The sequence below is a fragment of the Mastomys coucha genome, unplaced genomic scaffold (genome assembly GCF_008632895.1).
Source record: "Mastomys coucha isolate ucsf_1 unplaced genomic scaffold, UCSF_Mcou_1 pScaffold21, whole genome shotgun sequence".
Classification (NCBI taxonomy): Eukaryota; Metazoa; Chordata; class Mammalia; order Rodentia; family Muridae; genus Mastomys; species Mastomys coucha.
The window spans coordinates 89,272,605-89,295,157 of NW_022196904.1; the positions used below are offsets into that span (position 1 = coordinate 89,272,605).

The following is a 22,553-nucleotide window of genomic DNA, read 5'->3' on the forward strand; positions in this document are numbered from 1 at the left end:
GGATTTGAACTCAGGACCTTCGGAAGAGCAGTCAGTGCTCTTACCCGCTAAGCCATCTCTCCAGCCCAATGGCAGCTAATATTTACCAAATCTTCCAATGTACCACTTACCAATCTAAGTACTTCCAATGCATTATCTAATTTACTCCTCAGAACGCTTCAGAAACAATTCTCATCATTTTACAGGAGAGGTGAGTTTACAAAGAGTTAAATATCTCACCAGGACCAAAGAGCCAATAAATGATAGAAACAGGGCAGTCTTCAACTTTGCCTGCCTAACAAAAGTACCTAAGGAGCTTTGAGGAGGGCAGTATAAGCCCACCAGAAATTCTGATTTAAGTGAATGGGAGAAGGGGCCAGCTTATCCCTATTAAGTGTTGGAGCTCTGTGAGTAGTCTATGTTAAACAGAATTAGAGACAAGATTGGAAGAGTTAGCTAGAGCCAGGCATGGTAGTACATGCCTGGAATTATACCAGTGGGAAGGCTGAAGTAGGAAGACTTAGAGTTCAAACCTAGCCTGAGCTACAAAGCAAGACCTGGTCTCCAAGGTATGTGTGTGCAGAAATCAGGGTCACTTTGATATCCTATAAATTATCTCAGATAATTTCAGCCTTGAGAGACAGGCTGAGAAAGTATGGCACAGTGATTGTACCTGACAAGTGTTGAAGATTCAGAGAAACAACTCTCCTTACAAACATGTATTGTCCTCTAATGTAGTACGTTTCTGTCTAGACTCAGAGTTCTGTTTGTATTTTGTTGCTGTTACAGCTATGTTATTGCTCTAAATTTCAGTATCTTCATCTGTCTAAACTGAAAGGATCACAGAAAAATTAAATGGGACTATGTACCTAGACACCGAGCAGGGTATCTAACACAAGGCAAGTGTCTAGGGAGATGCAGCTGCTTATTTTCCTTGTTGTAGTTGATCCCTGGGGCTCACTGGTCCCAAACTCTAGGAGGCATGGAAAGATGACATAAAAGGCTATGATGGAGAACAAACCCGTGGGGAAATACCTTCATTAGTCACTGTGATTCATTTCTACTACCATTTAACAAAGAAATTGTACATTTACAGAATCTAAAAGCTATTGTCTAAAACTAACATTCTCAGCATCTAAATAAAAATGGCCATGTGAAAGCCAGTACTCTAGCAATTGCCTTGACTCCAAAGGTCAGAATTCCTCAAGCTTTAGAGCATATATGTGAATACACATGGACAGTTAAATGTGAACAGGAACTATAGCAAATAGCAGGAATAAACCCAAGTAACTTACAACAGAAGAGACATAAGTAATGACATGATTGATGGTAAGTGATTAAATAAGCAGGATGTATCCACAAGGCAGAATAAGGCACATCTCTGTGAAAGAATTTTCATGGACAGTGGAAGCAGAAGGCACACAATACTGAACAAGGCAGTCTGTACTCAGGGATCTCATCGCACCCCAATCATAGGACTCAGTGCCTCCTCTATCCCTTTAAGTACACTGGCCATGTGTCCTAGAATCGGGAGCTTTCTAACCATATGATGCAACTTCTTTACTAGTCATACATAAATGACATATTTAATAAAGACACAGGGGCTAGGCATGGTGGTGCAGGCCTTTAATCCTAGCACTTGGGAGGTAGAGGAAGGCAGAGTTCTTTGAGTTTGGGGCTAACCTGGTCTACACAGTAAATTCCAGGCCTGTCAGAGCTACATAGTGAGACCTTGCTTTAAAAAAAAAAAAGATCTTAAATAGAACTGTTTGGGAATGACACAAACATAGTTAAGGAAGGAGTACCAAGCATTGACTCCATGACAGACATTATATAGAGACATTCTACAATAATAAAGCTGTGTCTGCTTTCCAGGCTCCCATGACCTAACTTACTGATCACACATACTGACCATCTCTGTGCAGTTACATTACATACCATACCAGTATTGTTAGTAATTCAAGAACAGCTGGGCAGTGGTGGTACACAGCTATAATCCCAGCACTTGGGAAAGAGACAGGTGGATTTCTGAGTTCGAGGCCAGCCTGGTCTACAGAGTGAGTTCCAGGACAGCCAGGGATACACAGAGAAACCCTGTCTCGAGAAACCAAAAAAAAAAAAGTAATTCAAGAACAAAACATCCCTTAAATATGCATAATTTAGCAGACATAAATAGGCTGCGATCTTTGCCTCTAAAAAGGCAAAGTGTACTCTGTAAATTTAAAAGATAATATACTGAATTTAAAAGATAGTATAATGGGTTGGAGAGATGGCTCAGCTGCTAAGAGCACTGACTGCTTCCAGAGGTCCTGAGTTCAATTCCCAGGAACCACATGGTGGCTCACAACCATCTGCAATGGGATCAGATGCCCTCTTCTGATGTGTCTGAAGACACTATACTTATATACATAAAATGAATAAATAAATCTTTTTTTTTTTTTTAAAAAAGGAAATGCTTTTTTAAAAAAAAGATAGTATAGCAAGGAACTTAATACATATCACTATGACTTGAATGTAGGTTGAGGGTTCTCCCTTACCAGAAAGCTTCCCATGTCAAAATTTAATCTCGATAGTGAAGAATTAGGAGGCTAAAACGTAATGTTAATAGTTTTTTGAGGCATATCCCTTAGAAAATGATTAGGAAAAATAAAATTCCCGAGGAAGCAAGCCTAATGACTGAATCATGGTAGCTTTATGTATTTAGAAGAGACAAGTTTACTTGATGGTTTACTTGCTAAGGAAACCAAAATCTCAAAATCATGATCTTCCTGTTGTATTATAGAGCTATAGTAATAAAATAGAATGGTATTGGCATAAAATACATTGATGAATGGAATCAAGCTGAAAAGCAGATATATATAAACATACCTACAAACACCTGATTTACTTATTTACCTACTACTTATTTATTTATTTATTACAAAGAAGCTAGAAATATACACTGAAGAAAAGACAACAAATGTTGCTGGTCTAACTGGATGTCAACATGAATGCAAACAGATCCATATTTATCACCCTGCACAAAACTCAACTCCAAATAGATCAAAGACTTTAAAATAAGACTTTACACCTTGAATTTCATAGAAGAGGAAGTGTGGAATAGGCTTGAACTCACTGGCGCAGGAAAGGACTTTGTGAACAGAACACCAATAGTATAGGTACCAAGACCAACAATTAATATAAATGGGACCTCATGAAGCTAAAAAGCTTCTGTATGGCAAAGGACATCATCATGCAGACAAAGTGGCAGCCACAGAATGGGTAAAGATCCTTACTAATTCAACATCTGAAAAAGGGTTAATATCTATAACAAAACAAACAAACCTGAACATTAAGAAAACAATAACTCATTTAAAAATGGGACACAGACTAAGCAGATAGTCCTAAAAAGATGAGCAAAAATGGCTGAGAAACACTTTAAAAATATTCAATGTCTTTAACCATCAAGGAAGTATAAATTAAAACTACTTTGAGATTTTACCTTATACCAGTCAGACTGATCAAGATTAATAAAATACATGACTGCCTGACCTACAGAGCAAGTTCCAGGACAGCCAGCTATACAGAATTTCAAGAAATCCTGTCTCGAAAAAACAAAACAAAACAAAAAATAATAGTAATAAAGTAAGCCAGGCTGTGGTGGCACACGCCTTTAATCCCAGCACTCGGGAGGCAGAGGCAGGTGGATTTCTGAGTTCGTGGCCAGCCTGGTCTACAGAGTGAGTTCCAGGATAGCCAGAGCTATACAGAGAAACCCTGTCTCCAAAAACCAAAAAAATAAAAAAATAAAAAATAAAAAAATTGGGCTGGCGAGATGGCTCAGCGGGTAAGAGCACTGACTGCTCTTCCGAAGGTCCTGAGTTCGGATCCCAGCAACCACATGGTGGCTCACAACCGCCCGTAATGACATCGGACGCCCTCTTCTGGTGCATCTGAGGACAGCTACAGTGTATTACTCCAGAGCAAGCAGGGCCAGAATGGGGGGGGGGGAGTGGGAACCAGGGGGACCAGAGTGAGCAGGACCATCCTGAGTTCAATTCTCAGCAGCCACATGATGGCTCATGGCCATCTGTACAGCTACAGTGTACTCATACACATCAAATAAATAAATAAATCTTTAAAAAAAAAAATAAATAAAAATAAAAAAATTAAAAAAAAATAGTAATAAAGTAAACGACAGCACATGCTGATGAGGATGAGGAGAAGGGGGACGCTTACTCATTGATGTTGAGAATACAAACTGGTAGAGCCCCTGTGGTAATCAGTGTGGCAGTTTTTCAAGAAGCTTAAAATCAACCTACCTCAAGATTCAGCTATACTACTCTTGAGCATATATCTAAACGACTCTATGTTCTATGACAGAGACACTTGCTCAACCATGTTCACTGCTGCAATATTCATAATAGCCAAAAAATGGAGACACCTTAGATGTTCATCAACAGATGAGTGGATGACAATAAGGTATATTTGCTTAATGAAATATTATTCTGCTATTAAGAAAAATGAAATTGTAAAACTCACAGGTAGCTAGGCAGTGGTAGCGTACACTTTTAATTCTAGCATTTGGGAGGCAGAGGCAGGCAGACCTCTGCCAGGACAGCCAGTGCTATACAGAAAAACCCTGCCTCAACAAAATAAATGAATGAATGAGCAAATGAATGGATAAATAAAAGAAATTCATAGGTAAATGGATAGAGCTGGGGGTGGGGAGAGGAAATCACTGGAAGATAACCACAGTCCAAAAGACAAATATTGTCTATTTTCTTTTATGTGTGAATATTAGTTTTTAAGTTTTCAATATATGTGCTACAATCCATATAACTGCAGAGGTTAAGTAGTACACATGGACTGGGGGTGAGGGAAAAGAGGAACACCCAAGGAAGAGGAAATAGACTACAGTGTTATAGAGAGACAAGGAAAAAAGTTAGAAGATAAAATAGGGAGGGGGGATGGGAGAGAAGGGTAAAGAAGAGAATATGACAACTAACACTAAAGGCCATTTGAAAAACCATATGCAAACCTACTACTGTATAAGCTTCCCAAAATATATACATATACATATATGAAAGGAATCCAATATACATATATGGAGTCATGGGGGAAGACAATGACCCAACTTGATAGGTTATACTACCAAGTCAAACCTCCTGTGCCAGGAATGGGTTACATCTTGTTGAGTCACTGGCCAAGGGGGTTCATGAAAACTCTCAAACATTACAGGATACTGCCTAGGCTATTGATTCTTCTTCACAACCCGATATAAGGCCCTACTGCTGAAGACACTATGTCACTGAAAATGGGGAAGTCGAGCTTGGACCTAATTAGAAGCTTCACCCCTACATGCTCTGCAGAATAGTGGAGGAAAAGGATAATCATCAGTGTCTCCCAGCTACAAATCCTGTAAGCTGCAACAGCCACCTGCCTACAAGATACACTGTTATATTAGTAGCAGAAATGCTACAGCAGTAAACAGCCACTCTCTGACTCAATCTGAGGCCTACTTCATGAGATGAAATCCATATCTGACACTGCTAAAGTGGCCAAGAACCTGAGACTAGATAGAGCCTGGGCCTAGGGAGAAATTTACTACTATTATTCTGCTAAAGGAATACAGCAATAGACTGAATCCTAATGACATAGTGCTATACCAATAGATCTGTGCCTCACTCAAACCACATCAGAGAAACTGCGTCTTGCAGTAGATGGGAATTAAAATAGGGACCCACACTGAACAATGTACAAAGACTGAGAGACTTTGGAACACTCAGTCCTAAATGGCATATCTTCATCAACGTCCTCTTTACAAGGTTCAGGGATCTCTGTCGACTGGGCAGAGGCAATGGATGACTCTAAAGAAACAGTGTCTTCCAGACACCACAGGAATAATGCACATTGAACTCACAAATGCTAAGCAAGATGGGGGTCTCAGCACTGAGAAGGGGATGTAGACGTGGGAGTCCCTACCCTAACCAAGAAGCTATCTGCAATTGATACCTTCTGGCAAAGGGAAAAATCACTTTTCTACAATGGAATCTCACTGGGTATATCAACCACACTTCAGGGAAGGCCTCATGCCCAAGAAGAATCAGTCAGTCAGCACAAAACAAACTCAATGATCTTTTTGAAGACTTTGTTTCATTTGGGGCTTTTTTTTTTTTTGTCTTGTCTTTTGCTTGTTTGTTTTGATTTTACAAAGTTTTTTTGTTTGTTTTATTTCATGTTTTTGTTTTTGAAAGACAGGGGGAAAAAAAGAACATAAAATTTAATTGTTAAGGAGGATCTGAGAGAAACTGGGAGAAGTGAAAAACTGAAAAACATGATCTAAATATGTTGCATGAAAAAATTTTTCATTAAAAAAATCCTGAAAAAATTATAAGCCAAAATAAACCTCTTTTATAAATCTTCCTATAAGTGGTACTGTGTTAATTGCAGCAATAATAACAATAACAAAACTGACTCATGACAATAATTTTTATACTGATAACCTGTTGAGATATTTTGGATATAATGATTCAGACAAAATACTCTTGAAATAAGTGAAAAATACACTTTTTTTTTTTTTAGCCTATTGCATATATTTACTCGAAAACGAGTGCTTTACATTAGATTTCTACTTGGCACTAGAGAGTGTGGTACTCACAGGCAAATCATAAGCATCGCCTACAGTAAGAGAAAGAAACAGTAACCAAAAGCCAAATCCTTCAGTACTGAGGCTTTCATACTGAACCCCAGTTAGCCCTGCCTCCAGGAAGAAAACTAAACACTCCAGGCAGTGATGTGTGACCATTTGGTTCAGGCACCTAGTGCTGCACTCCCGCCTGCTCCTACTTTTGTCTTTCAGTGGTAAACAGAATTAGTGTGTATATCTGCTTGTTACACAAGAAGAGACACTTCATTTTTATGAAGGTGTTGCTACTATCTTTCTTAGCAGTATCTCCTCACATGTGGGCTGCCTTATTCCCAAGTCAAAGATGTGAGCAAGACTTACAAATAGCAGTATTCATATTAGCCCATACCCTGTACTGTAGACCAGAGCACCACCAGCCAAGTGTTTTTTACTTCCTAAGAATTCAGAGATGCAAGTATGTATGCATGCATATATACATACAAATTAAAAGGTAATATAAAATAAGTCATTGCTTTAAAAAGAAGACAGCTACTATTCCAGCATGGATGAGAGAGGTGTTCACAAAGTTCCACCCTAGCTGAGGAGCTGATGGCAGCTGATGGCTGATGGAGGAGGGGAATGGTTTTTCTTTTGGCTTATGGCCACTATACCGTTGCCTATGCTCCTGTAGAGGGCCCACATCTATGCACATACAAGTTACACTAATTAGACTCCATCAGTCACTTAAAAAAATACAAAGAATGAAGGTATTAGTTTTAAAAGGCTTAGAAGAAGTGAGAAGAAGGATTTGGGTTGAATATGGTCAAAATAACATTGTATTCATGTATGAAATTGCCAAATAATAAAAATATCCAAAAACAGAAATATTTTCCGAATATTTCTGGAACATCACTATGTGCAAGGTAGTATGTCTGACAAAGACAGAGAGAGACATAGCCTAAAGCATCTAAAATAAAATATTTACTGATCTAGTACTTAAATTACTGAGATTAAAGACTTCTACTTTTGACAAGACACAAATTCCTTATCTTCACCCTAGTGCATATATATACAAAATGTTACAAGAACCAGTGGCTTGAAGAACAGGTGACCTTGAGTACATAATGCTAAAGTTTTGCAATCTGCTCTATCCTAACCTTCTCAACAATGAATGTGCTTGGAAGGAAGAGTTAACTAGACAAATCTACCCAGAAAAAAATGAGCACCAATACAGCAGCTTCTAACACCAACAACTTACCGTGAACACTGCCCAGGAAAGGGCAGAATGGCCTCCGCCATGAAGCAGCAGCAGGACTGGACCCTCAGAACCACTCTTGTAAACTCGAAAAGTGTATGAACAGTTAAAGACCATAGATTTAAAGTTTTGATTAATCATAACAATACTTATTTTTTTAAAAAAGACAAACAGGGTATAACAACTTATATGAAAACTACAGACTTTCAAAGAAACTTTAGATGTTTCTGAGATACCAAGACTGTTTTGAAGCTGCTACCGGTATGCCTTCTTTTCAATGAAAAATAAATATTTCCTTTTCCCTGAAGAGGACTCAGTACTTGGTTGCTAGAAACTAAGTCACTTCAGCTTGTTGGACTCAGAGTATTACTTTCAGGAATTTAATCCCAATCCCTTCCCATGTGTCAGACAACTGCAGCCAAGATAGATTCTGCCAAAGGCTTAAAGGTAATATTCCAGACTGTGTAAGGGGCTGGTGAGGATAAATAGAACATTCAGGAGCTACCCAAGTCTGACTAGGTCCCCCACCCTTATGCAGAGCAGCCCCTTTGAGAGGATATATCCTTGCCAGTTTCATTCTCCACTTCCACATCTTCCATCGATTCAAAGTACTGACTCCACGGGACAGGGGTAAAGTCCCGCTTCCGTCCAGGGCTAAGGAGAGGAAGAAAAGAAAGAGAACTGTTTCAAATATAAGTTTTATATAAGAAGGTAAAATCTTGGTCAATAGATAACTGTAAATCTGAAATGAAAATAGCAAGAGTGTTTTCTCATAAAGACACAGCTTTCTCATAAAGACACAACTTAAGAGTAAACACTAAGATTTTATACAATTGACAGGCATGGTAGTACATGCCTTTAACCCCAGTACTTTGGAGGAAGAGGCAGGTGGATCTCTGAGTTCAAGGTCAGCCTGCTGTATAGAGGTGTACAATTCCAGGACAGCCAGGGTTAAACAGCAAGACCTTATCTCAAAAAACAAAACAAAAAAGATTTTATACAATGAAGTAATAAATGTATTATTATGGATAAACTTATTATCTATACACATCATAAAATCTACTTTTTTTCACTGACCCTGGTATATATGTTCATTCTTCTTAGTTTACTCTTATTGTAATTATCCTTAGTCAATATTATTTTTTCACATCAATCTCAAACTTTTTTGTGTTCCTTTTCATTTCCCAATCAGTCAAAGACTGTCTTCACAGAAGGCAATCATGATAGCAGTGTCTAGAACTTTTAGGAATGTATTTGAAGAACTGTTTTCACAGTAGTGAAAATACTTTTATAACAACCTGATTGGCAATGGAATTAAGAAGAAAGAATTGACCTTTGAAAAGGTAACCAACAGCCAGGCAGTGGTGGTGCATGACTTTAATCCCAGAACTTGGGAGGCAGAGGCAGGTGGATTTCTGAGTTTGAGGCCAGCCTGTTCTACAGAGTGAGTTCCAGGACAGCCAGAGCTATACAGAGAAACCCTGTCTCAAAAAATAAAAAAAATAAATAAAATAAAATAAATAAAAAAAAAGAAGAAAGAAAGAAAGAAAAGGTAACCAACAAAACTCAGGGATGTTTATAATATGAGGAATGTCAGAATCAGAATCAATTCTAAAGGTGAATTAAGCCTTATTTTAAAATGAGAACTACTTTGATAGTTGAGTGCATATAAAATCATTTTATGTCAAAGTAATACTCATTTTAAACCCAACAAAATGAATATACAATTTCTATTTCCTACTATACCTTTGGCGGAAAGGAACAAAGCAAATCTGGCTTCTGCCTAATTCACGGAGCCTTCACTGTGATCACAGGCCAATTTGGAATCTAACAAGAGCTGTGGACACTCCATTTTTTGAGCACATGCACATACATTCTGGTCCACATATGCAGGTCCAATACAATTCTACTTAGAAACCCATTTGCAATGGAATTAAGAGCCAAAGACCTGAACTTTAACCCCGAACAACCTATTTCTAGAGAAAAGAAAAGAAAAAAGAAAATGACAAGACAATATATTTTTAAAAAGTAGTTGCTAATCCTGCAATAATTTTTCTACCTAATAAGGTTATTTTTATAACCCAAGTCTGTGTTTCTTGTGTGACTTTAAACACAGTACTTAATTTCTACAAGCCGAGCCTCTCCATGTCTGATGGGGCTGTACTGTCAGTTTTATATAGGCTGGTATGAAGATTAAAGTAGCCCTCTCACTACTCATTACTCTCAGACTTGCTTGCTCTATTTATACGTTTTCTAAAAATATTTTAGTTCTGTATTTTAGTTCACCTAGCTTGGCACTACTGTGAGAACACTGAGAGCAGGAACATTCCCCATGTATTCACAGAACCTGACACATCGAAATTAACATCTGTTGACACAATGAAATGAGCCAATGTGAATACAGCACTTAGCTTGGTGTCTCAGTATATATCCATTATTACTACTATTAAATGGCTTGGAGGCTAATAAACACACTTAAATCTACTTAAACCTAGTAAGGTGTCCAGTAAAAGAAAATGAAACACTATATAACTATAGTAATCAAGCCTGCAGTACACGAATGAGGATTAGGATCAACTCGGTCCAGAAACAAACTCTAGCATTATCTGGTTCAAACAGAGATAACGGTAACTCGGGGCAGGGGGTGGGGGGAGGTGACATAAAACAGTCTTCCCACAGATGCTAGGGTTACTGAATATCTATAAGCTATTCTAGAAATCGGTATGGAGGACACTTAAAAAGATAAAAATAAATCTACCATATAACCCAGCTATGATTCATTGGCATATGCCAAGGCCTAAACATCGTCATTGCTGGTCTATTCATAATAGCTAGGAAATGGAAGCATTGCTCTTTAACTGACAAATGGATACTGAAAATGTGGGTTTTGTGTATATTCATGTATATAAATGTGTGTATATATGAATACATATGTATACACACACATATATACATATATACATATACATAGTGGAATACTATTCAGCCATAAAGAAAAATTAAATAATGGAAATAGTGAAATTTGCAGGTAAGTGGATGGAACTAAAAAATATATAGACTGAGGTAACCAACACCCAGAAAGACAAATTTGGCATGTCCTTTCTCATCTGAGGTCTTAGCTCTAATTCTTCAGATGTGGGTATACAACACAGAACAGCAATAGAAACCAGGGAAGTAAAAAAAAAAGCCATGGGAGGACACACTAGAGATAGCAAGATACAAATGATTTGAAGGAAGAAAAGGAAAGAACGAGGAGAGGGTAATAAAATAACAGTAAGGATGTCTAAAAAGGCCATAATGAATCAAAATCTATGTGCATACATATATACTTTGAATAAAGTTTTCCCATTTGGGCTTACAATGTTCACCACAAGAGCCATAGATTATCTAATAAAAACTAATCCCAGAACTGAAGTCTGTTTTTGACTTGTTGGTCAGGAAAGTCCCAGAGACAGCCAAAGCAATATAAACTATCTTGGTGGTAACCAGCAGCTCTCTAATTGAACTTAAGGCCTGTTCCACTGGAGGGAAGTCATACTTGATACTGGAACCTAGCCAACAATCTGGGGCTAGTGAGAGCATGGATCTCAGAGGACCTACTGCTATCACTGATTTCTGAGCCCTGCTAATTTGCTGAAAGTGATTTTAAGAGCTATGAGCTTTGTGGTAAAGTCTTCAAATACACAGAATCATATTGTCTGCAAATAGGGATAACCTAACTTCTTTTCTATTTGTATCTGGGTTTTTTTTTCCCCCTTACCTGACTGCTCCACTAGGAATTGAAGTATTAGAAGAATAAGAGTAGAGAAAGCTGACAACCTTGTCTTGTTCCTGACTTAAGAAATACTTTGTTGTAAAATAGACTACCAGTCAGCATAAATAGCCTCTACTAGGTTGAAGTATGTTCCTTCTATTCCTAGTTTCTTTAGACCTTTTCCTCATGAAGGGATGTTGAACTTTACTGAAAGCCCTTTTGTATCAGTTGAGGTATTCATGTGATTTTTGTCCTTGATTCTATTTATATGAAGAATTCTATTCACTGATTTGCATATACAGAATGAAAACAATTTGATCATGATGTATGGTCTTGTGTTGTAAAATAAGGTTTGCAATATTTTGTTTAGAACTTTCATGTGTATATTTTATCAATGAAAGTGACTTACAGTTTTCAATTTTTGCTATTTATTTTTAATTTTAATTTTTGAGACAGTGTCTCACTCTGTAATCCTCCTACTACAGTATCCCAAGTGCTAGGATGACAGGCATGAAGCACCATACCTTGCACTCAATTTTGTTTTACAAACCTTGGTTTATAAAAACCAAATGCCTCCTCCAAAAATAAGGATCAAATTAATGGTAGATTAGAAAAATTTCCAAATAACTTCAAAACACAATTATTTTACTGTAAATTTCTGGTATGGCATACTTTAAGAAAAAAAAAAAGACCTAGAAAGGTATTCTAGATAATATGTGTTAATATTACTGGTTATTTTTAATGGTTTTAAGTTTGTTACACTGAATATTACACACACATATATTTAGATAAATCAATTAAATAATTGGATTGATGTTCAAGATTATCACTGCAAAAGAAGAGAGATAATTATGTAATTTCAAAGTAACAATCTTAATCTTAATTTCAAAGTAGAGATATGAGTGGCTCATGATTCCTTTTGTCTCAATTACTGCTAGTTATGTCTAGCGAAAGGCCTACAAATAATAATTAAATTAGTAGTAGTGAGTTTTTCTGATGCCCAGCATGTGAAACATCACTTCAAGTGTCTGGCAGCTGCCCAGAAAACTGAACTTGTAGGTAGGTCCTTCCTCTATTTTCAAAGGTAGCAAGCAATGCAAAAAGTTCAAATCTCTTCCAGGCTTTAATCCATTCTGCCTTCCTTCTCTTTTAAAAATGTCTGTAATTATTTGGGGCCTACCTAGATAATTGAGGATAGGTTTGTTGTTGTTGTTGTTGTTTTGTTTTGTTTTGTTTTTTGAGGTCAACTAATTAGCAATACTAATTTTCCTCTGTCATGTAAAAGATACATTCACAAGTTTCAGGGTCTTAGATCTTCATTACTATGGATACTATCACTCAACCTGGCACAGTGTCCTAAACTCTTTGTATGATTTTAGAACAAATAGAGTAATTTAACTAAGACTTTTCTACTCACTTAACATTATGGCAAAACCCTAAATAATTCACTAAAAAAACTTTAAGATCAACTTTAGAACACTGTAGAAGAAAAAACCAACATGAGTTATATTTCTATAGTTAAAAGTAAAAAAAAAAAAAAAAAAAAAAAAAAAAAAAAAAAAAAAAAAAAAAAAAAGAAAGAAAAAGTAAAATTAAGAGTACAATCCTATCAAAGTACCACTATTAAGAATACTAGGACTTGGAGGTGGCATGGAGGGTATAGGTGAGATGTCTTAGTGGGTAATAGAACTTATTTCAAAAAGCTGACTAGAGTTCAATTTCCACAACCCCATGGAAAGGTGGAAGGAAAAATCTGACTCCACAAAGTTGTCTTCTGGCCTCCAGATGCACAGGATGGCATGCATGCCCCACCTTCAATAACAATAGTAAATTACACTTTTTTCATTTTTTTTAAAAAAAATTAAACAATACTTAGGCTGTCTGGGAAGATGGTTCAAGTAGTAAAATGCTTGCCATGCAAGCATGAAGACCTGAGTATAGATTCTAGCACCCAAGCAAAAGCCAGGCACGACGGGGTACACTTGGAACCCTAGCGCTGAGGTGGGGACGGGGGATGTCTAGAGTTTACTGACAAGTTAGCCTTGCAAAGCAGTGACTTCCAGATTCAGTTTTTAAGAGCAATTGTTTCTCTTGGAGAAGGACTCAGATTGGATTCCTAGCACTTATACAGTAACTCAGAACCATCTCTAACTCTACCCTGGGAGTCCAACACTTTCTTCTGACCACTATGGGCACCGGGCAAGCATATGGTATACATACATACATACATACATACACACACATACATACATACGGGCAAAACACTTGTACACATAAAGTAATAAATCTTTTTTTTTTTTAAAGGTGAAGAGTGATTGAAGACATCCAGCATTAACTTGTGGCTTCTAAACACACACACAAACACACACACACACACATACACACACGAACATGTACACAAACATACATCAGATACAACCATACACAAATACTTAGAATAAGCAACTAAAGATATGTAATGCTTGTACATAAAATCTATATAATCTTTATTTATTTGTTATCTCTAACAGATAAAAGGAAAAATGCCTGTATCCATAGATATGAAGATCTAATATTAAGAGGAACAACTCTGCAAATTAATCTACAAAGCCAAAGGGATATCTGTGAAGATCGTAGCCCGCTCCTCAGCAGGAACAGACTAGCTGGGCCCTAACTTCACATGGAAATAGAAGGGATCCAGAAAACTCCAGATAATTTTTATAAAGTACAAAGCTGGAAGCTTCCTAATTTAAACTTACTACAAAGCTACAACACTCAAAATATGGTGTGCTGGCTCACAGACAGATATACATCACTGAATACATCAATGGCATAAAATTTGAAAACTTAAAAACAATCTATTTGTTATGGTCAAATGAAGTTTTTTTTTAAAGATGTCAAGATAATGCATTAGGAAAAAGAACCCCCACACTCTAAAATGTTAGGATAATCTGTTATCCATTTGCAAAAGAACCAAGCTGGACCCATTCCTTATATCACACACAAAAATTAACACAAAATAGAGCAGGCTTACATATAAGAGCTAAGAGTATAAAACTCCTGGGGTTGGGGTAAAAGAAAGAAAAGAGCGTTCACATTCCATAGGGGCCTCTGAGTCCTCACTTTATGGGCTACAATACAGATTAGCTTGTACTTTCATTTGCCTACAAACAGTCTTCAGTTTTTCTTTGCTAAACAGCTTAATATTCTTCAATTTGTTTTCTATCTTCCTGATTCTTGTTGGCATCCTATCTTTCTTGACTTCTGATTTTGCTCCTTTTTCTAAATTACTTTACTACAATTGAGTAAGGTTTTGCAGGTTGAAGAAACCACAAACATTAATTTCAACAACTCTCTGGGTTTTAAAACCAACAAAACTACAATAAAGAGAAGTCAAACACCTTGTCTAAAACTGCAGAGATCACATGAGATGGAGCTCTTAGGTCACTTTCTTATCAGTTCTCCACTTTGTCCTCAAAATAATATTAGATTCTTTACTTTTGAAACCATTAAAACTGGCAATTCTAAACCCCAGAAATCCTCAGAGCAATGTGAGGAGAAGCTCGCCCAGCTGTAGGGAGGGAAAGGTAACAACAGGCAGGAGGAGAGGTTTGTAACTGAAATGATGATGATGGGACCGAGGTGGGGCATGAAGCAAGAAGGGAAAATTCAAGATCTGAGTCCCCAGTTAATCTAGTGCTACTCCCAGAGAACACAGGAGGCACTTTAAAAGAATTTGTGATAAATACTGAAATACTGTACACAAGAAAATCCTAAGTCCTAGTCTTAATTTTTTGTTGGTGGTGAGAATATTAAATTATCCAGATAACAGGCACTGTGGATCCCAAAGAGGAAATAATGGTGGTTTCTATAAGGTCTTGCTTGCATTTAGACAAGACAGGGGACATGCAGCAGGAGTGCTCAAATAATGTGGTTCCAAGCAAGTTAAACTGTACTCCACTGAAAACCATTTCATATAACCTGCTGAGTCAGACAACATAAAAATATGCTTTGCTTAAAATGCACAAACGAGAGACTGCTGCTGCACAGCAATAAAAGCTGTGATTTTATACCTTTGATAATCAAGAACTCCACTTTAATTTAGGGGAAAGGCCTACACTTTGTTCCACTACTCACTCAACATGAGGACAACATAGCCCCTAACTTCTTTTACCAAAATTGGACAGGATAAAACATTTTCAATGAACTAGAACTACCTATGTAGGCTCACTACCTAACACATTACTGGCATGACCTTGACTGTATTCTTACACTGTACAAGGCTAGCCTCATACCATTTTGAGGAGAAACTGAGGTGGCATACAGGTGGAATCACTATAAATGGTGTAAAGGAATCAAAATTCTCATACATTTTTTTCATATTTAATGTACCAATGTTTTAACAATGCAGGCACCCAAGAAACAGTTCTAACGTGACTGTGACTACTTGCATGAGAGTGAGCAGCAAAACCAGAATCAGAAATTTCAAGACAGGGGTTGACAGCTTGTGAGAAAATCTTGGAGACTGATATAAAGTGCTCTTCTAGCCATGAGAGCAGAATGGTTTGAGGGCTAGATATACAGTCAAATGAGGATAGCAGCAGATGCCAAAGGTAAGATGATTTTACATAAGCATGATGCTAGTGTGTGGGCTGCTGTTTGGTTTTAAGAAACACTGATGGCCAATGTTCCTGTGAGGCACAGAAAACTATATTGGTGAGAATGATTCACAAGAGTGAAGACTAAATATGAAAACGTGTCAGAAGCACTGCATTTTATTTTGCTCCCCTTTCCCTTTCTAAGCATGCACTCATAAGTGAAATATGATCACGCCAACAGAGCTCATATAAAATAATGAGAAATTTTTATATCCAAATTGAAAATGAACTCTAAGTGATAAAGTATTATGTCACAATTTAATTGGTAGGTCTTTTTCTTATATTTCTGGTTGTGAGCCTAGCCTTTAACGGCTGGGCCATCTCTCCAGCCCGGTAGGTCTTTTTCTTAATGGTTCATCTGATGACTGATGATGCTTTGTATATATACAATATTTCCTTTATTCCCCTAACAACAAAATAGTGATCAATTTCTTGCTTATTTAAATATAAACTCCCTTTGTATTTTATTTACTTGCATCAAAGTGATTAGGTTATTGGGATTCACATTTGATGGAGGAACAAATAACATTCAGAAACAATGAAAATACTCCATTTTCTCCAACAATTTAACACTGTCCACTCTAAATTTAAATGGGAGGGAGGGGCCATAGACTTCCTTAATAGAAATGAGATTTGAAACTGTGATTCTTGAACCAGTTATGATAGTATGCATCTATGATTCTAGCACTAGGGAGGCTGAGGCAGGAGGATCATTAGTATACAATAAATAAATTTGTATTAAATTGTGTTATACCTTAAACAATGAGTCTGCATAAATAGAATCCCATTTTCTCCCTTAAAACTAACTTAGTTTTACATATTTTAAGAAAACAAAGTCAAGTTACTCTAATTAGTGAAGCTAAGAAGGGAATCCTACTTTCCTTTTAAAAACCTATCTTCATTCTTCTACAAGACAGTAGTACTGAACCAATAGTATTGACATAGAGCTGAAAACCATGTCTGGGGAAAGTCCACACCAATCCTTCTAATACTGTATAGCTCATGAGTTGAGAGTAGTGTCTGAAAGGATAGGAAGAGACTGTTTAATGACATGAAAATTACATGATCAAGGTAGGAAACTGCTTTGGATTCCAATTCAAACAGTTGTTAAAAGAAATAAAAGCAAAATAAAATAAAGTAAAATAAAATGGAGGTGACATTCAAACCTCTGGCTCCAAAGAAAGTTTTATTGGAGCACAAGTATGCTGACTGGCTTCCTTCACCCTGTAACAGCAGAGCTCAAGGGGTGCAGCAGACAATTCTATGAGGCCCTTCATAGAAAAGCTGCTGATCCTGCATATAAAGTGCCATAAAGACAGCAGAAAACAGGAACGGAAAAGGAAAGGCTGCACTGGTCAGGCAAAGCCTTAGGATTCATTTGAAATGAATGTTATATATTCACCAATCAAATTTATAAAAGTATTTCTTTAACTTGCTACTAAAGAAAGAAAAGAGAAACAAAACTCTTTGCACTCTAGGAGTTTGCATTAATTTATCCCACCCAAGTGACATGGTAACAATGAAAAAAACAAAAAACAAAAAACAACTAGTGACATACAAAACTTAACGAGTGGAAATGGCAAAGCATGTTATGAGTACTCAGGTGATAGGGGAGAGAAAAGGCATGGGCTAGAGCCTCAGAGCTTCCTGAGAGTAGGTCTGTATAAAGTGAGGAAAGGGGGAGTGCAAGCAAAATAAATGCAGCAGTTGACACATGGAAAAGCCTTCAGTGGGCTGACAGTGTAGCTCAGTGGAAAGGAACATAAGTGGCATGTTTGCTGCCTGAGTTCAATACTCATCAACAACCAATAAATAAAATTTTAATGTCACTGCCTGAGACATAATTATGGAGAGCTTTTGATGCTTCCATTTAAAAGTGTAATGTTTGATCTAGTCCCTAATCTTGGCAAAGTAACCAGTGTGTAGGTGGCACCTCCTTATAAAACAGTTTTCAGTCAGAGAATAAGAAATGAACAGGGCAAGAAAGGAGAAAAAAAGATTCTATAAAATGAAGCTACTGTGGAAATAACTGCTAATAGATAGTACTCTCCTTTATGAATGGACTTGCTTTCAGGTTAGAATTAAAGAGGAAAAGATAATCAGGAATGGATCCTTTCAATAAAGAGACTAGTAACAAGCATGATCTAGTTTTAAGTCTTATAAACTTCTAAGTCCTACTGTACTTACAATCTGATGAAATGAAGTACAAATTGTATTACTCTATAAAGTTCAACAAGCTTTCATAAGAAAGAAATACAGCTCTGGTTATGTCATCTTCAAGGCACCAGTGGGGAAATAAGATTATTCTTAGAATGGGGGTAAAATAGGTCTCTGTCAATGGTCAGCACTTAATGAAGTATCAGAGAGGGCTGGTGAAAAACTGCTTTCTACTCAGCCTGGTGACTGGGGTTCAACCCAGGGCCCACAGGATAGAAAGGGGGAGCCAGGATTCCTGTGAGTTGTGCTCCGCCCTCCCACATGTGTACACATACACAAACTCAATAAATAAAGGCAAAATTAATTTTTTAAAGGCACCACAAAGAAATCCAGCAAAAATCCTATCCTAAGGAAGCTCTTGAGAAAGAGATAGATAGCAAAGAGAAAGATAACAATGGTTATTTATGTCAGATGGGTGTTATATCTTCAAGGAGACAAAAACAGCTACAGTGGTGTAGTTCCTACTAGGAGATAAGCAAATGAAGAAAAATATAAATCAAAAAAAAAAAAGAAAAATATAAATCAACTATGGCAGAAGGTGAAGGAGAAAACTTTTTAGCCTGAGAGAACAAGAAAAAAAAGAAACATATTTTGTATATTTTAAGCAAATGTTTCAAATATAAGTAGGTCTAATAGACTTGAAGATCTACTTAGATTGTTACTGGTAATGCTTATGAACTTCACAGGCACTGTCCTAGTCACTTGTCACAAACTCTCCAGACAAGAACTTTTGTAGCAAAGGCTAATACTGAAGTTTAATTGCAGCCAGTCACTTACATCAAGGCATGGCTGCTTCTAAGATGCCCTCATTAGCGGTATTTTAAAGAGAGAGAAAAAAAACAACAACAACCAACCAGATGGCTGGCTGGGAGTTGTAGTAGAATTGGAGTGGCCATTACTAGTGATAAGGACACTCAAAGTAAATGCTACAATTCAAAAAACTATACATAATTTGAATCAAAGCATTTGAAATTATCTAACTCAATTTTTGCATCAGGGAGGAAACAAGTAGATTCTGTTATGTAGCTAGCAAGGTTTTAAATTCTGCAATAATAGTATTTCTATTATAAAGATGGCTCAGAAAAGCTCCTTTTTGTAACACTGAAGATTGGGTTTATGCTATTTGGTGTCAAAACATTCCTTCTATGATACCATGATGGTTGAGGCTTAGGCAGAGAAAAAAAATAACTAACCAGAGCTACATGGCTTGCTAATGGCAGAAGATAAAAAGACTTGAGAGGAAGCAAAATCAGTCTTTCTGGTGGAATTTCAAATTGTTGGAGTTCTCTATACATTCTCTTAGTCAATTTTCAAAATATTTTGATAGTATATGCTGGAGATAGTAGTCAACACCTCATTTGGAACATCTAAGTGTGGCATCTAACCTTTTAATGACTATTAATTAACAGCTTGTTCTTGGGACAGAAAGTAGATTAGCTGGTAAAGGCCGCTCAAGCCTAACAACATGAGTTTGATCTCCAGAAGAACCCACTCTTGCAAGCTGTTTTCTGACCTCCATATGTATACTGTGAATGCCCACAAACTAAATAACTTTTTATAGTTTCTTTTCTAAATGAAACTATTTCATAACCTGAAAGGCCTTCCTTCCCCACCCCTCCCCAATCTTTGGCAGAGTTGGAGGTATATACTAACACAACAGAATAAATTCAGTCATAGAAAGAAATGAGGTGGGCTGGAGAAATGGCTCAGCAGTTAAGAATACTGACTGCTCTTCCAGAGGTCCTGAGTTCAATTCCCAGCAACCACATGGTGGCTCACAACCATATGTAATGGGATCTGATGTACTTTTCTGGTATATCTGAAGACAGTTACAGTGTACACATATAAATAAAAATAAATTTTAAAAAAAAGAAAGAAATGAGGTACAGATATACCACAGCTCTAGGGAAGCCTGGTCTACAGAGTTAGTTTCAGGACCACCAGGGCTACACAGAGAAAGCCTGTCTTAAAAAAAAAAACTAATAAATTATATATATATATATGTATATATATACACATATATATGTATATACATACACACATATATGTGTATATATATGTACATATATGTATACTCTATTTTGATATAATTTTAAAAGTAAACAAACCAGAAACAGAGGGATTTGGGTTTTTACCAACACAATCTGTACCCTTCAGCAAACACTTCACAGTGCTCTTTCTTTACCTGTGTTATTCTGAACACCACACTCTTTGACCCAAGAAGATCAATGAACTAAAAATCTAGAGTACTGGGCTTGAATGCTGTTTTTGCCAATGATTCTATGGTATCAGGAGAGTCAATGAACATTTGTTAAAAGAAAATGCTACCTGAGCATGTGGTACAGAAAAAGTGCTCATGGGGGAAAAACAAATTAACCCACCCTTGCCCTAGTTTAATTCATTGGACGGACACACATACACACACACACACAAGACCACTGATTTCTATGCACCAGTTTATTTGTTTATTTGTTTGTTTGTAAACACAGTTTCTCTGTTTGGCCTTGGCTGTTCTGGAACTCACTTTGTAAACTACACTGGCCTCGAACGCAGAGATCTGCCTGCCTCTATCTCCTGAGTGCTATGATTTAAAGTGTGTGCCACCATTGCCCAGTCTCAAGCAGAGGTTTTTAAGTGGTACTTCCCTCAGGCATATCAGGGTTTCCAGGCAAGGATCCCAATTCAATTTAATGAGAAGTAGCTTCAAGTCTATAGTAAATTCAAACTACTATATGTTTGTGTCATCTAAGAACATCTATTAAGGAATTATGCCACTAGGATTTCAGGCCTTACCCAAGAGCAGCACTGGTATACTTAAAAAAAAAAAAAAAAAAATTTCCCAAAAGCTAAAGCTAGATTGAATTCTAATTCTACAACATACCAGTTGGGTGACTTTTGATCTGATACAAAATTTCCTTACTGATAAATGAGGAATATCTATTTTGTAGGACTGTAGGTAGATTAAACCAAATTTCATAATTAAGTTGCAGTGACAATGCAAAACATAAGTATTAGTATATTATCTATGAATATATTGAAATTTTAAAGTACAATTTGAAAAACCAAATCATGGAAACTCAAGAAAATTCATAAATTTGAAATTCATAAAGTTGGAATAAATAAATGTACATAAAATTTAGTGAAAATGAATAAAAAAAGCAGGGCAAATACTTCTAAGCCAGGCACTATGAAGCCCAGGAAAAAGGATTGCTTAGAATTTGAGCCAGCCTGAGATCCAGTTGCAAAAATAACCCCCCAAAAACAACACAAGAACAACAACAACAAAAATATATTAAGTTGGGTGTGGTGGTGAATACCTACAATCCCAGCACTCAGGAAGCAAATTCAGGAGGATCCAGATCAATCTGGTCTACACAGTGAGTTCCAGGCCAGCCACAATATACAGTAAGACCCTGTGTCCATCAAACCAAGGCAGGGAGGAAATGATAAGTAAAAAAATTTTTTAAAAAAAAGATGCTTTGAAACAGACAGAAATGAAATTTGCCAATCAGGATTTAAAAAAGAATCCTAGAGTGACAATATACACAACTCAAGTATAAGTAGGGTGATACCCATGAACCAAATGAATAGTGTCTGTCTAGACACCCAGTCATACTCCTTAAAGTCCTACCAACTAACCTTTAAGTATGCCTTACTTAGTAGCAGGAATATTTGAGTCTTGGTTTTCACATTTACTAAAATAAAATATTTCCTCTGCCTTTGACTCTATAGTACAGATTTCTAGGACTCTCGGATTCCTCAACCACAAGGCACAGTGGTAAAATGGAACAATAAGTTCTCTTACAGCTTTATGATTCTAAAAGGAAGAATCTCTTTTACTATTAGCGTGAGACTTCTTAGAAAGCTTATGCACCAATAAGGAAGCAGAAAAGGAAAATGAGACACTTGCGGATCACATACAGATCAACATCTGTTCTCTTCATAGCGCTATAACAGAGAAACATTTTTCTGTAGGGTTTGGTGACTGAGGTACACCTGTAATCTTAGTACACAGGTGGTTGAGGTAGAAGGACCAACTCCAGGCCAACCTGGGCTATAAGCAAGACCCTGTATCAAACAAAGAAAGAAACAGCATCCTTCTAA

General features: G+C 36.9%; 1 protein-coding gene across 1 annotated transcript in view; it reads right to left on the reverse strand.

Annotated features, from left to right (window-relative positions):
* The window catches only part of Ppme1 (protein phosphatase methylesterase 1), a 51,058-nt gene that overhangs the window by 25,845 nt on the left and 2,660 nt on the right, over positions 1-22,553 (reverse strand). Inside the window, exons 2-3 of the mRNA XM_031387531.1 lie at positions 8,402-8,495; positions 7,845-7,937 (exon numbers count right to left, since the gene is read on the reverse strand). Coding sequence (XP_031243391.1) covers positions 7,845-7,937; positions 8,402-8,495 — 187 coding nt within the window. The remainder of the gene's footprint in view (positions 1-7,844; positions 7,938-8,401; positions 8,496-22,553) is intronic.